At 63.8% G+C, this 13,948-nt stretch overlaps 2 protein-coding genes across 3 annotated transcripts; both read left to right on the top strand.

Moving 5' to 3' along the window:
- The first annotated feature begins 47 nt into the window (after positions 1–47).
- On the top strand, positions 48–7,668 carry RNF166 (ring finger protein 166). 2 transcript variants are annotated; one of them, XM_063334826.1, is made up of 6 exons: positions 48–229; positions 1,571–1,727; positions 2,629–2,741; positions 3,104–3,218; positions 3,819–3,926; positions 4,921–7,668. In XM_063334826.1, the coding sequence occupies exons 1-6, from the start codon at positions 66–68 to the stop codon at positions 4,984–4,986; spliced, it is 723 nt and encodes a 240-aa protein (XP_063190896.1). In that variant the 5' UTR covers positions 48–65; the 3' UTR covers positions 4,987–7,668. The 2 variants fall into 2 exon arrangements, with proteins under 2 accessions (XP_063190896.1, XP_063190897.1); XM_063334827.1 differs by lacking the exon at positions 48–229 and adding an exon at positions 1,898–2,076 and having other exon boundaries at positions 1,591–1,727.
- Positions 7,669–10,071: 2,403 nt separating this feature from the next.
- MVD (mevalonate diphosphate decarboxylase) lies at positions 10,072–13,830 on the top strand. The gene is made up of 10 exons (XM_063334824.1): positions 10,072–10,209; positions 10,729–10,799; positions 10,909–11,023; positions 11,104–11,250; positions 11,349–11,548; positions 11,724–11,798; positions 12,029–12,247; positions 12,343–12,458; positions 12,543–12,651; positions 13,104–13,830. Exons 1-10 carry the CDS (start codon positions 10,140–10,142, stop codon positions 13,182–13,184), a joined length of 1,203 nt encoding a protein of 400 aa, XP_063190894.1. The 5' UTR covers positions 10,072–10,139; the 3' UTR covers positions 13,185–13,830.
- Positions 13,831–13,948: the final 118 nt, after the last annotated feature.

The raw sequence follows: 13,948 nt of genomic DNA, 5'->3' as shown, positions 1-13,948 counted from the left end.
ATGACGCGGCGGCGCAGGGTGACGTCAAGGCACCGCCCCCCCCCGCCGCCGCCGCCGCCGCCGCCATGTTCCGGAGCCTGCTGGTGGCGGCGGCGCAGCGGCCGCAGGCCCCGGGCGGGCCCCCCCGGGCGCCGCCCCCCGCCGCCGAGGCGTTGGAGGCGCAGTTCAGCTGCCCCATCTGCCTGGAGGTCTTCCACCGCGCCGTCGGCATCGCGGGCTGCGGACACACGTGAGACCGGCTCCGGGGCGGGGGCGGCGGGGACCCCCCGAGGCCTACCCCGACCACCGGGGCCTGCCCCGACCACCGGGGCCTGCCCCAACCTCCGGGGCCGGGCCCGCCGCGCTCTCTGGGCGCCCTTCCCCGTACACTGGGATCCCTCTGCCCTGTGACCCCAGAGAGCTCCGGGATCCCTGTCCCACCCCCTGGGTGGTGCTCGGCCCCGGGACCCCCTTCCCACCCCCAGCTGCTCCGCCAGCACCGGGTGCCATGCCCCCACCCGGAACCCTTTCCGCTCCCGGGGAGCTGGGTGCTGCCCTGTATCCCCCCCCTACTCCCCGGACCCGGTGTGGAGGGCACCCAAGGGTCCTTCCTATGCTGCCCACCCACTGACCCCAGCCCCTTTCTCCCTCTGCGCCCAGACCTGGTTCCTGCCCCTGGAACCCCCCCCAAACTCTGCTCCCAGCACCCTGGCAGTGCCGGCTGTGGGAGTCCTGCCCTGACCCCCCCATCTAGGCCACCCGTGGGTGCTGTGTCCTGGCCCCCGCAGAGAGGCCACCCAGGGCACAGCCATGAGGAGCTGGGGTCTGCTTGTCACCCCAGCGTTTTGGTGACACCTCCTTTTCCCCCTTTCACAGCCTGTTTTTGGGACACCTTGGCCTCCCCTTGAGGCCACGGCTTTGCTTGGTGCCCAAGCATGGTCTCGCTCTTCCCCCCGTCCTGCTTGTTTGGGGCTGTGGGCGCTTCATGGGGGAGATGCTGGGGCAAGAGGCGCCATGACTGTCCCTCCCCGTGCAGCGGCAGAGGCTTAGCAGCACGTCGTTCCCCTGTTCTGGGTGACATGGGTGGGCAGGCAGAGGGGACGGGGATGCTGTGACAGCTGACTTTGTGGGCACCGAGCTGCTTTGCCTCGAGCCCGGGGGTGCCTTGCTGCGCTTTCTCTCCGCTGCTTTGATTTCTCATCCGTGCTCCTGCAGGCATGAGGACCTTGAAAGGAGGTGAGCCGAGCTTTAACGTGCTCACTCGCTTTATCCCTGCGTGGCCTGGATGCTCGGCATCGGTCTTTGTTTGGCTGCATTCAAATCCGTTCCCGTCCATGGGTCTTGGAGCAGTGGCATTGTCTGAGCTCCGGCTGCGCGTTCAGAGAGCTCCTTCCGAGCTTGGGCTGTGCCTGGTCTCCCCACATCCTCTCCCAAGCTCCCCGTTCTCTCCAGTTCCTCACAGTGAGGATGCCGATCCCTGGGTTTTGGGGCTGCCCTGCGGCCTGGGGCACACAGAGTCCCTGGGGCTGGGGTCCTGCTAACCCTCTTCCTTCTGGGCTGGGCTGCTCAGTGCTGCTCTTTGTGCCCCCAGGTTTTGCGGGGAGTGCCTGCAGCCCTGCCTCCAAGTGCCGTCCCCGCTGTGTCCACTCTGCCGCATGCCCTTCGACCCCAAGAAGGTGGAGAAGGCTTCCAGTGTAGAGAAACAGCTTTCATCCTACAAGGCTCCCTGCAGAGGCTGCAGCAAGAAGGTAAAGCTCGTGGGAGAAGGCTGTCTGTCCCTGTCCTGCTGCCGATCCCGCAGCCAAGGTGCTGGGGGAGGGAGGTTGCTTGCTTTCCACAGTTGGATTTGCAGAGTCCGCTGTTCGGCAGGTCCCCAAACTGCACCTGCGAGGTGTGGTGTCCCCTCTGCGTGTCACAGGTACTGCTATGAGCCAGGCAAGCGGAGCTGTGCGGAGATGAAGGCGCTCTCTCCTAGCTGCCTTTGTCAGCAGACTGGAGCTATTATTAGACAGTGGGGACCTTCAAAAGCAGGTTGAGGTTTTCCTGCAACACGGGAGAGGCTGAGACAAACCAGCTCTGCTGCTGTTCCTAACGAGGGTAAGGATTTAGGTCTTGTTTGAGGTGCTGTAATCCTGATGGCCGTGGGGGAGCCAAACTGCCAGCATAGCCTGGCCTGCCCTGGGGCAGCCTGGGCTGGGACACTTCAGGGACCGGCTGTAAAGCCGTGATTCATGGTGTGCATCTCCGCTGATGCACTTTCTGGCTTCTGTTAGATTTGGGGATCTTGTAACGCCCAGGCTGCGGTCCAGGACTAATCTCGTGTGGTGTCAGAGCAGTTTGGGGTTTCCGGCTGTCAGCAGTTCCTCCTTCGCAAAGGAAAATAGAGATAGTGCTATGATAACGCAGCCTAGGTGGCTCGTGTGTGACCTCCGGGGACATGTGCAGCGAGCGTGCAACCCCATATCTCTCCTGTGAGGAAGGGCGGTCTGGTACAGCGTTGCCAGGCTGGTGTGGATCATCTTGCAGACCAGTGTTCACTCTGATGTTGACTTGCCAAAACTCTTCTCCTGAGCTGTAGTGGAGGCTCCAGCATTGTGTCTAGGTGTTCCTGCAGCCTCCGGGAATGTTTCTTCTCTCCTTACTCTCCAGGTGACCCTTGCAAAAATGCGCTCTCACGTCTCGTCCTGCGCGAAGGTGCAGGAGCAGATGGCCAACTGCCCCAAGTTCGTTCCGGTTGTCCCCACGTCGCAGCCTATCCCCAGGTACCACCATGCATTGAGTGGGGATGTGTGTCCCTCCTTGCAGACTGCACTGGCACTCCCTTCCTTTACAAGCCCTAAAATCCGAGCGTGTGTTTTACTTTCCCCTGGGCAATCGCAGGGAGAAACAGCAGCACCTTTTTCCTTTTGGCATCTGCAGCCTCTGTACTGTCCTGTGTTCCAGAGTATGGCATGGGAGGAAGGACCAACCAGACCAGGGTGGTTCAGCCTGGAGTGGGAATGAGCTGGGCTGGTTTCCACCGTGAGTGGGTGGCACAAAGCCAAACAGGGGTGGCTGGGTTAGTTTGGAAGGAGTCGATCCAGTCACTTTCTGGGATATCTGAGCTTGTCCTTGCTCTCTTTAGCAATATTCCCAATCGCTCGACGTTTGTGTGCCCGTACTGTGGGGCCCGGAACCTGGACCAGCAGGAGCTGGTGAAGCACTGCATGGAGAACCACCGCAATGACCCGAACAAAGTGGTGAGTGACACCGGGGCGCTGGGATGGGCTGGTTCTGTGCAGGGTAACTCCTGGAAATCCAAATACACCATAGCTGATGCTGTGTCTGAGGCCACCAGCATGCAGAGCTGTTGCTGCTGCGCATAAACTACAGCTGTGTTTCCAGATGGTTTAGTTTGTTTTAAATCCCTTTGATGGGAGGTGGGGACCTGCCTCTGTTTGCTTTGTTAGAGGCTCTCTGGAACGAGCTGCCTCTGTCCCCCTGTGCCTGCAACCTGGGTGGTGCTGGATTTCCTTTCCCCATCCCCGCTGGGTTGACTGAGGCGGGGAATTTACAGCTCTGGCACCATCTCAGAGGTGCTTGTGCACAGGCGTGTAACTTACCAGTGGGCTAAAAGCAGCTTGGGCCGTGTGCCAGAGGCTCTGTGCACTGAGGGATCTGCTTGGTGGGGTGGGAGACCCCCTTATTTAGCACAATATCTGCAGGACACGCTCTGTGAGAGAGAGAGAGAGAGGGGACCTCTACTCATCTCTCCCTCGTGTCCCCTCCTCGGGGGAGATAGAGGTGGAGGAGATCTACGCTCGTGAGTCAGGGTTCCCCTTTGTCCCTGCCCACTGCAGGTGTGCCCGGTCTGCTCAGCCATGCCCTGGGGGGACCCCAGCTACAAGAGCGCCAACTTCCTCCAGCACCTCCTCCACCGGCACAAGTTCTCCTACGACACCTTCGTGGTGAGTATGGCTCTGAGCCGAAACAGGGTTATCTTCCCCGAGTCCTAAGCTGAGTGGCTGGGAGATGAAACCAGCCCTTCCCTTCCTGTGCCAGGACCAGCCTGTCCTGCTGTGCAGCCCCTCAGGAGGGGAAGGGGATGGATCCTAATTTGGGTTTTGTGGGAGGCACATGGCGCATGCGTAGCCCCACTCGGGAGACCCCCATGGGTGTGGGGCTGGGCTCCCCGCCTGCTCTGGGAGGTGCTCAAACCGGTCATTGTCAGACACCAGGAAAATGTCTCTGAAGGAGGGGAGGGAAAGGTTACTGCTCTCTGTGAAGATGGGTTGTTTCCTCCGTGTGCTCCATTAAAACTCTTCCCCTGAGGAATTGTAACACAAAAGCCCTTTTCTTTGAGGCTTCACAAGTAGTGGGAGGGGAGCAGCTCAGCCTTGGGGGTTCTGGCTGTTGCACGTGGGAGGTATCCATGGCCCCTCTCTCGGGGAGCTGCTGACCCCTCGTGTGGGGGTAAGGGTGTGATCGCTCAGCCTTGGCTGCAGTGACCGAGGGGAAATTTCGTTAGCATCCTGCTTTTATTGCAGGGAGACTAGATTTCAGGGAAAGGGACCCACAGCTATTTACAGAGAAATATCCCCACCTTCGGGAGCGATTACTGTGTTGCATAAATCCAAACTGCAGTGCTGGAGAAGCCCGTGGCCTTGATAGAAAGCTTTAGCCTTTGGCCACAGCTTCCCATGTGGGCTAGCCGCTGCCAGATCAAAGAGCGGGGTTGACGTTGGCAGGTTCCAGGCAGGAGAGGGACCATGGGCACGAAGGTTTCCCCAAAGAGCACGGCATTCCTGGGGACCTGTTTGCCAGAGGAGGTGGAGGCTCACAGCCTTGGGCGGGCCAGTAAGGAGCAGGAAGGGCTCCTTGCCATGACCACCCCTCCTGCTTGATGGAGGCTGCGTGGCCTGGCCACGCCAGCTCTGCTGACCACCCCTCTCTGTTTTTTAGGACTATAACATCGATGAGGAGGCAGCGTTGCAGGCTGCCCTGGCACTGTCGCTCTCTGAGAACTGAGGGTGACTGCAGAGCGTCGGTTCGGACCCCCCCCTCTCACACCCCATCTCCTTTTGCACACTCGGCCTTTCTGCTGGGGAGGCACGGAGCTCGTCAGCCCGCCGGCGACCCGCTGCTGCCTCTCTTCCCTCTCCTCTCTGGGCAAATCCCACCTTGTTTAAGAAGGTGGAGTCTCTTTAGCATCGCGCTGGACTGGTGAGTGAGCAGAGACATCCGCTGCTGGGGGGAGAGAGGAGTCAGCACCGAAGGGCTGGGATCGTTCCTTGGTTAGGCATTTCATATCCGTATACGGAGTATATACGTGTATCCAGATCTATTTATTATTAGATGCTTTTTGGCACCATTTGTCTTCATGCTCTCTGTTGCAATTGAATAGGTACGTAAAACTATGATGCATTTTATGCAGAAATGCCCTAGTTTGAAACTGCAATCGTCCACGTCCTTTTTGAAAAGGAAGAAAACGGCACGGAGCGTATCTTTTTTTTAAACTCCACGAGGCTATTTCTGGAGACGTCGGTCTGTCCCGTCCCCTGTGCTGCGGCAGGAGCTGCCTCCTTTGCCTGCTACTGCACAGGCCAGGCCCAAAGCAGGCCGGGCTGAATCCCAGGGCGAGACGGTTGCCCTCGTGTGCCCTGTGATGGCAGTGGGTTCGGAGGAGTCTGCAGGGATGGCATCTGGCGTCCAGTGAAACTCTCACCTCCCTCGTTTTGTACCGGCTCTTGTGATACTGAGTTCTTGCATTTTTCTACATTAATTGGCATGATGCCTTTTCCACGTTTTATAGAGCGGGAACAGAAGCTGTTACTCTTCACACTGCAATATCTGTCACTGGGGACAAGAGTATTTTTATGGAACATTATTAAGAAAGTATATTTTTTACAAAAAAAAAAAAAACCCAAACAAACAAACAAGCTGTGGATGTGAAATCAGGTGGGAGGCAGGAGCTGGACCCCAGGCCAGTGCGTGGGACTCTGTGGGGGCTGTGGGAAGCACGCGGGTGTCATCTTTGGTTACTTCTGGACCGTTCCCTTCCCTTGTCGACGTGTTTCTCCTCAGGTAGGTGGTGCTGCAGGAGAGACCGAGTCAAAGCAGCACCTCGTTGGCTGCCGAGCGGCTCGCGGGGCTGCCTTTTTGAGGAGCAGCAGCACCACTTGTGTTCTCAGCCGCTTGTCCGGCTGTGCTCTCTGAGCTGCTCACCCTCTCCAGGGCCCGTGGTTGGGCTTACGATGGCTTAACTCGGGCAGGCAGAGCTCCGTGACGGTGCTGGAGGTGGCCGTGGGCAGAGCGTAATCTGGAGCGGTGGTTTCCGCCTGCGAGGGAGCAGGCGGGTTAGTTGTGATGTGCTGGCGCTCGGTGCAGAGCGGCTGCCTCGTATCCGGGCGATGGGTGCGCAGGAGGGACCTCTGCCCGTGCAAGAGCCCGTCCCCAACGCTGAGCATCTTGTCCCCCTGAAATAGGGGGTTGCGTCTCCCTTTCCCAGGTCTCTGCCTGGGAATGGGGCACACCTGGGCAGATGTTGATCCGGGAGATGCTCCACAGCGTCCCGGTGACCTGTCCCCCCTGCCCCCCTTCCTCTCTGCTCTTCCTGCTGCCGCTGGAGTTTCCTCCTGGCGGCTGGGAGAGGGTGGGAGGGAGATCTCTGCCAGGCCTTGAGTGGGCTGCTGCCAGCCTGAGCGTGGCCCCCGTGTGCAGCAGAAGCTGTGTCCCGTCTGAAGGGCTGGGGGAGAGGTGCTTTGCGCTGGGACCCTGCCATCCTTTGGTGTCACCCCAGCGACAGGATCAGCCCAAGGCTCTCGGTGAAGGAACTGCGGGGAGGTGGTGGTGCACGATACCCGCAGACCTGCCATGCCGCTTCCCAGCAAGGGTTTGCGGAGAAGAGGTGTGGGAGAGCAATCCCTCTGCATGCCCCTGCTCGGAGTAGTGCCCTTTTGTGGTTTATCCAAGACCTGGCTCCAGCTCCAGCTCTGCCCCAGCAATACGGTCTTGTTTTTTACTTTGATCTAAATAGTACTGGGTGTTCTTTGGGGCTGTGAGCTCCCCTGTGCCACTGGCAGCTGTATACGAGGAGCGTGCAGAGACCCTCCCCTCCCTCGAGCAAGGCTAGCGAGGAGGGACGGGGTCTTCTCTTACCAGCACGGCATCCCTGCCACCTGCCTGGCCCCGGGGGATGTCGCTGGTGGGATGGAGAGCACTGGCATCTCCCAAAAGGGACCCGGGAGGATTCCCCTGTCCGTCCTCAGCTGGGACCCTCAGGTCCTGGAGCAGCCTCCATGGGAGCTCTTGCAGGGAGCTCCCTGCCTCTGCTACAGTGCTACTAATCTCTCTGTCTCCTTCCTCCTTCTCTTCCTCCTTTTTGCCCTGCGACGCCAGAGCAGGGGGGCAGCAACAGCTGCGTTTGTAAAGCACTTTAGGGCCCAGGCTGCAAGGGCGCAGGCGGGCGCTGCGCTGCACAGGCAGCTCCTGCCTCTCCCCGCTTGGCATGGGGTCGGATCCGGCTCTGCCCGCTGCCAGCCGGGCTGTGCCGGGGCTCCGGCTGCGCCCCGAGCCGTGCTCGTCAGTGTGTTACCCATGACTTTTTGCATAACTAGACCTTTTAACGAGACGTACTGTTTTTTGAAGAAGAATAAAATCAATGACGTATTTGTAGCAAACCATTTTTCTCAATAAAGGCAGTTTCATCCACGGGCGGCCTCGCTGCGTGGTCTGTGCCGCGGCTCTGGCGTGTCGGACATGGCTGGGGCTGGGTACCCCCCACTCCGGCTTGTCGGGGCTGCTCCTTCCCCAAACGTGGGGCTTCTCTTTACAGCTTCATCTCTGACTTGTCAACTCCTCCCGTTAACGGCAGCGGTTTGGCAATGCCATTTTGTCACCCCAGCCCTCCTCCCTGCCCTGGGCTCCCCCAGCCCTTATCTCCCCCCACCCGAGCACGTCGTGACCTGCTGTCCCAGTGCCCGGTGTTGCTAAACCTGCCTGGGGGCTGTTGGGGGGATTCCCCCACACCTCTCCTGGCATCCCCCCAGCTGTGTGTGCTGGTGGCCATGCCCCCTCCCTGGCAGCCGCGTCCTGGCTCTCAGAGGGAGGACACTTGGCACCGTGTGCCGTCCCCAAAGCCCTGCTGGGCGCTGGCCAGGGGAGCGCGGTGGGTGTTTCTCCTGTGGGTGTCCCTGGGAGATGTCCTGGCCCTGGGGTTCCCCAGGGACACGGGCTGTCTCTGCGCAGCCGATTCCCTCCATCCCGGGCATCTCCCTCCCCGGGGGCAGCCACTGGTGTCCTCTCAGAGAATTTAGGGGATTCCACCCTTGTCCCAGCACTGGCCAGAGCCTGGCTCCTGTCCCTGGGGGCAGTAAAAGTCTTGGGGGGACAACGGCCAGGGCTGATCGCATTGAGGAACCACCTTATCTGCTCCCCAAACGGCGCCCACGGGGCTTTTTGGGGCAGGGAGGGCACCACAGGGGAGGGGACAGGCATGTGGCCATGCAGCCCCAACTGTGGCTGCCTGTCCCTGAAGGGAGAAGGGGTGTTGCGGGTCCCCGGGAGCCGAGGTGCCTGCTCCATCCTACCCCAGGGGAGTGTTGGGGGGGGTCATGCTGGGTGCAAGCCAGCCCGGCTGGGCGGGGGGATGCTGCGGGCAGTGGGACCCCATGTGGGGTGGCAGTGCCGGGGGACAGGGCTGTCCCCAACGCCGTCCCTGGCACCAGCAGCGGGGCATGCTGGTGGCGAAGGCCAGCCCTCGGGTCCCGGCGCCCTCCCCACAGCCCCGCAGTGGTGGGGACAGCCCTGTGCCCACTGGTGTCACCCCAGGCGCTGGGGCAGGGGCCGGGGGGGGGACGGTTTGGGTGGGTGCCGGAGGAAGCCGCCGTGTGCCCCCCGTGCTATTTGCAGCTCTGCCCAGCTAAATCAGGCCCTGCACCTGTGCCGGTGGCGGGGACGGGGGGGGAAGAATTCCATGGCCCAAAATATCCGCAGGCTGTCCCCTCCCATGGAAAATGCTTATAAATACCGGAGGAGGGGGGGTGCACGTCCAGGGGAGCCCCTGCCCCGCCACCAAGGAGGTCCCCAGAGCTCCCTGCTATGGAGAGGGGTGGGATGAGGAGGATGCTGCTCCTCTTATCGCCCTGGCTGTTTATTCGGGGTGGGATGGGACCTGCGCCCCCCCCCCTCCCGCCCCCCGCCGTCGGTGACCCCGTGGGAGTGGGACTGTGCCCACCAGCACCACGTTGTCACCCCCGTGCCCGGCGTGTGCCCCCCGCCACCCCCAGGCACCCGGATTTGTGGGATATTTTCCACTGCAAGTGAGCGACCAGAGGTCAAAAATACCCCCGGGGGGGGGACACGCGTGCGGCGGGGCCTGGCTGGGGGTGCCCGTGGGGGCGGGATGGGGACACCCAGGGGGTGCTGGTGGCTCCCAGCCCCTGGTATACTGGAACGGGGGACTCCGGGACTACTGGGGTCACTGCAAGCACTGTAGGGGGACGGGGAGCACTGGGGGGATGCCGAGGGCGCTGGGAGCCCTGGAGGGGCACTGGGATAGTGGGGTGCTGGGCATACTGGAAGCACTGGGGGTCGCGAAGGCACTGGGAGCGCTGGAGGCACTGGCATACTGGGAGCAGTAGGGGCCCTGAAGGCAATGGGAGCACTGGGGGGGTACTGGGAGCACTGGGTACTGGGGGGTCCAGGGGTTTTGGGACACGGGGAGCACTGGGGGGGTACTGGGGACACCGGGGCAGTGCTGGGGTAACTGGGAGCACTGGTGCGCTGGGGGTACTGAGGGCACTGGGGTAACGCTGGAGCACTGGGACGTTGGGGTTGGGGGGGGTGTTCGGGAGCACTGGAGGCGTACTGGGGACACCGGGACCCCCGGCCCTGCCCCGCCGCCGCCGGTCCGTAAGGGCGCATGCGCGGCTCCTTCCCGACTCGAAGATGGCGCCGCCGCCTGCCCCTGCCAGCGCCGGCAGGGGGCGGGGCGAGGCGGGGCCGCTCCGTGGTCCGATCGCTGCCATTGGACGCCGGGAGCCGGGCGCTGCGGCGCCGGCCAATGGTGAGGCGGCGTCCCGCCACGGACCACGGACACGTGGGTGGCGCGGGGGCGGGGCTTGAGGCCGCCCGCACGGAGCCGGGAGCGCCTCGGGAGCGGCGGCGGCGGCGGCGGCGCGATGGCGGAGGAGCGGGCGCTCGCCATGGTCACCTGCACGGCCCCCGTCAACATCGCCGTCATCAAATACTGTGAGTACCGGCGCCACGCCGGCCGGCGGCGGCTGCCCCTGCGGCCGGGACCCCCTCTCGGGGCTGGGCAGCCCCCGGGACGCGACCCCCCGGCGCAGCGGCGGGGCAGGCGGGGCGGAGAGCCCCGGGAGGAGGGCGGGCCGGTGGCGGGGACGGGTTTGGCACCTGCTGGGGGGGGGGAAAGTGGGCAGAGAAGCTGTGACAGGCCGTGCCGTGCCGTGCCGTGTTGTGCCATTCCGTGCCGTCCTGTGCCATGCCATGCTGTGCCGTGCCAAGCCAACCTATGGCAAGCTGTGACATGCCATGCCGTGGCATCTCAGGTGATACTGTGCCATGCCGAGCTGTGCCATGCCATGCCAAGTGATATTGTGCTATGCCAAGTGATATTGTGCCATGCCAAGCAGTGCCGTGCCATGCCGTGCTGTGCCAAGCCAACCTATGACAAGCTGTGCTGAGCCAAGCCATGCCATGCCAAGGGGTGCCGTGCCGTGCCGTGCCATGCCGTGCCATCTCTTGCAGGGGGCAAGCGGGACAATGACCTGATCCTGCCCATCAACTCCTCCCTGAGCGTGACGCTGCACCAGGACCAGGTTGGTGTGGGGGTCAGGGTCAGGATCGGGCCCCTCTGCCCCCGACCTGTGCACAGGGGGATGCTGAGCCCCCCCGCTCCCCGCATTCCCCCCCTTCTTTTCCCTGCAGCTGAAGACCACCACCACCGCCGCCGCCAGCCGGGACTTCGCAGAGGACCGTCTGTGGCTGAACGGGGAGGAGGCCGACGTGGGGCACCCCCGGCTGCAGGCCTGCCTGCGGGAGGGTGAGTGTCCCCCACGCTCTGGGGCCGGGCGGGGTGTTCCCCGTACCGACCCCCCCTGCATGGCTCCCGTCCCCTCGCAGTGCGGCGCCTGGCCCGCAAGCGCCGGGGTGGCAGCGCCGAGGACGTGGCCCCGCTCAACCTCTCCTACAAAATCCACATCGCCACCGAGAACAACTTCCCCACCGCCGCCGGCTTGGCATCCTCCGCTGCCGGCTACGCCTGCCTGGGTGGGTGAGCGGGGACAGGGCGGGTGGCAGAGGCGGGGGGTGGTGGTGGTGGTGGTGGGGGGGTGGTGTCCTCCCCTGACCCCGTCCCGTCCCCGCAGTGTCAGCGCTGGCGCGGCTGTACGGCGTGGAGGGCGAGCTGTCGGAGGTGGCCCGGCGCGGCTCGGGCAGCGCCTGCCGCAGCATGTTGGGGGGCTTCGTGCAGTGGCAGCGGGGCGAGCGGCCGGACGGCAGGGACAGCCTCGCCCAACAAGTGGCCCCCGAGACACACTGGCCGGAGCTCAGGGTCCTCGTCCTGGTGGTGAGGGACCGGGGCAGAGGGGGGGTTATGGTTGTACCCACCACCCCCCAGCTGGGTGGGATTTGGGGTCACCCCAGCCCCGTGTGGGTGCAGACCCCGTGGCTCAGGGGGTGCCCCTCGCTGGGGCTGGGGGTTCAGGGGGGGGTCATGTCCCACCACCTGTGCCCCCCCCCAGGTCAGCGGGGAGAAGAAGCAGGTGGGCAGCACGGCGGGGATGCAGACGAGTGTGGACACCAGCCCCTTGCTGAAGGTACGGGGCAATGGGCCACATCCTGCCCCAGGCAGCTGCCTGTCCCCTGCCTGCAGGCAGGGTGTGGGGTCCCGTTTCCCTTGAGGGGGGACATTTCTCCATGCTGGGGGGCACGGAGGGAGGGCAGGCAGGGGGCCTGCACCCGCGATGCCACCCAAGCGAAGCCCAAAGGGTCGCGGTGCCGTGGGTGTCCCCAAACCGGAGTGACCGTGACCCTCCTGCCGCGGCAGCACCGGGCAGAGGCGGTGGTGCCGGAACGCCTGGCCCTGATGATGCGGCACATCCGTGAGCGGGACTTCGAGGGCTTCGGGCAGCTCACCATGAAGGACAGCAACCAGTTCCATGCCACCTGCCTCGACACCTTCCCCCCCATCTTCTACCTCAATGACCTTTCGCGGCAAATCATCGCCCTGGCACACCGCTTCAATGCCCACCATGGATGCACCAAGGTACCAGCTGGCCACACCGGCCCCGCGGGGCTCTTGGGCTGCGGTGCTGTGGTCCCTCACCAGGTCCCCGTGTCCCGCCCGCAATCCCGCCACAGGTAGCCTACACCTTCGACGCCGGCCCCAACGCCGTCATCTTCACGCTGGCCGACACCGTGGCCGAGTTTGTGGAGGTGGTGAGACGCAGCTTCCCCCCCGCCACCAACGGGGACCAGTAAGGGCTATCTCGTCTCTTACTTGGGCTGGGGGGAGAGGGATGGCAGGGGGGCTTGGGACTGAGTGCTCGGCCGTGCCGCAGGTTCGTGAGGGGGTTGCCCGTCGACTCGGCCTCGCTGCCGGAGGAGCTGCTCACAGCCGTGGTGACGGAGCCAGTGCCGGGGGCTGTCCGGTACATCCTGCACACCAAGGTAGGGGGCTGGGGGGGGGGCTTTGGGGGCGGACGTGGGGCAGGGGGACCCATCTGCCTGGTCTCTGCGGTGAGGCTCTGTCCCCGTCCCCAGGGACCTCCGTGGGACCCCATCCCCAGGGAGGTGTGTGAGACCCCATCCCTGTCTCCATCCCCAGGGACCTGTGTAGGCCCCCATCCCCAGGAGGGTGTGTGGGGCCCCATCCCCAAAGGACCTGTGCGGGACCCCATCCCCAGGGTGGTGTGTGGACCCCCATCCCTGGCCCCATCCCCAGGGCTGTGCAGAACCCCATCCCTAGACATGTTCTTGCTGGTGTGATCCATGGGGTGGGCTTTTGGGTTCTGTGGAGCCCAGGAGCTGCCCCCCAGCCCCCCAGGAGGGGTTCCCTGCAGGCAGTGGGGCTCCCTGGTGCAAAGGATCTGGCCCCCCGTAACCCATCTCCTGCCCCGCAGCCCGGCCCTGGTCCCCAGCTCCTGGATGACCCCAGCCAGCATCTCCTGGGAGCAGACGGGCTGCCCCGACGCTGCACCTGAGCCTCGGTGACACCGCCGGGGACAGCCACGACGTGTTGGGGGGGGCTCTGCTGGTGCCACCCGGGGGTGGCCTGGTGCGAAGCCGTCCCCAGCCCCGGGGTGGGATGTGACCCCTGGGGCTGGTTTTTACTGTTTTGTAAGGAAATAGAGGTTTTCCAGCTGCAGCGCTGGTTTGGGGTGTATGGACTCCAGGGGAGGTGTTGCGGAGGGGGGTTGGCATCGCCGGACAAAGGTGTGGGGCAGGAGACGGGGCTGGTTTCTCCTAACGGCTGTGCCTGGGCCTGCTGGGACAGATCCTGTCCCCCCCAAATGTCCCCTGTCCTCCGGTGTCCCCTGGGGCTGATCCTTTCTGCTTGCACAGCCCCCGTCACCCCATGTGGCCCCTATCCCTTGCACATCCCTTGTCCCCACCATGTCACTTGCAGGACTGATCCCGTCCCCTGTCCCTTAAATGCTCCGGCTGGGGCTGATCCTGTCCCCCTGCAACACCCTTGTCACCCTACGTGGCCCCGTGTCCCTTGCGGGGCTGATCCAGCCCCCCTGCACCGGACTGATCCTGTTCCCCCCACACCATCCTCGTCACCCCACCATGTCCCCTGTCCCCTCGTGTCCCTTGCGGGGCTGGTCCTGTCCCCGCACGGCCCCTGTGTCCCGCACCGGCGCTGTGTCCCCTTGGGGGGGGGCTGAAGCGGGTCCCCATGGGGGGCGTGGCCTGTGGGGTGGGGGCGTGGCCTACAAGGAAGGGGGGCGTGGTCTACACGGAG

The sequence above is a fragment of the Chroicocephalus ridibundus genome, chromosome 4, assembly GCF_963924245.1.
Source record: "Chroicocephalus ridibundus chromosome 4, bChrRid1.1, whole genome shotgun sequence".
Taxonomy (NCBI): Eukaryota; Metazoa; Chordata; class Aves; order Charadriiformes; family Laridae; genus Chroicocephalus; species Chroicocephalus ridibundus.
This window is presented reverse-complemented; position numbering and strand designations above follow the sequence as displayed.

Bases quoted from the DNA above. Each gene is read 5' to 3' on its own strand.
- RNF166 (XM_063334826.1), top strand. From the start codon at position 66: ATGTTCCGGAGCCTGCTGGTGGCGGCGGCGCAGCGGCCGCAGGCCCCG. The intron at 3,219-3,818 runs GTGAGTGACACC...TGCCCACTGCAG, and splicing joins GCAATGACCCGAACAAAGTG to GTGTGCCCGGTCTGCTCAGC. The intron at 3,927-4,920 runs GTGAGTATGGCT...TCTGTTTTTTAG, and splicing joins TCTCCTACGACACCTTCGTG to GACTATAACATCGATGAGGA.
- MVD (XM_063334824.1), top strand. From the start codon at position 10,140: ATGGCGGAGGAGCGGGCGCTCGCCATGGTCACCTGCACGGCCCCCGTC. The intron at 11,251-11,348 runs GTGGGTGAGCGG...CCGTCCCCGCAG, and splicing joins TGCCGGCTACGCCTGCCTGG to TGTCAGCGCTGGCGCGGCTG. The intron at 12,248-12,342 runs GTACCAGCTGGC...ATCCCGCCACAG, and splicing joins CCCACCATGGATGCACCAAG to GTAGCCTACACCTTCGACGC.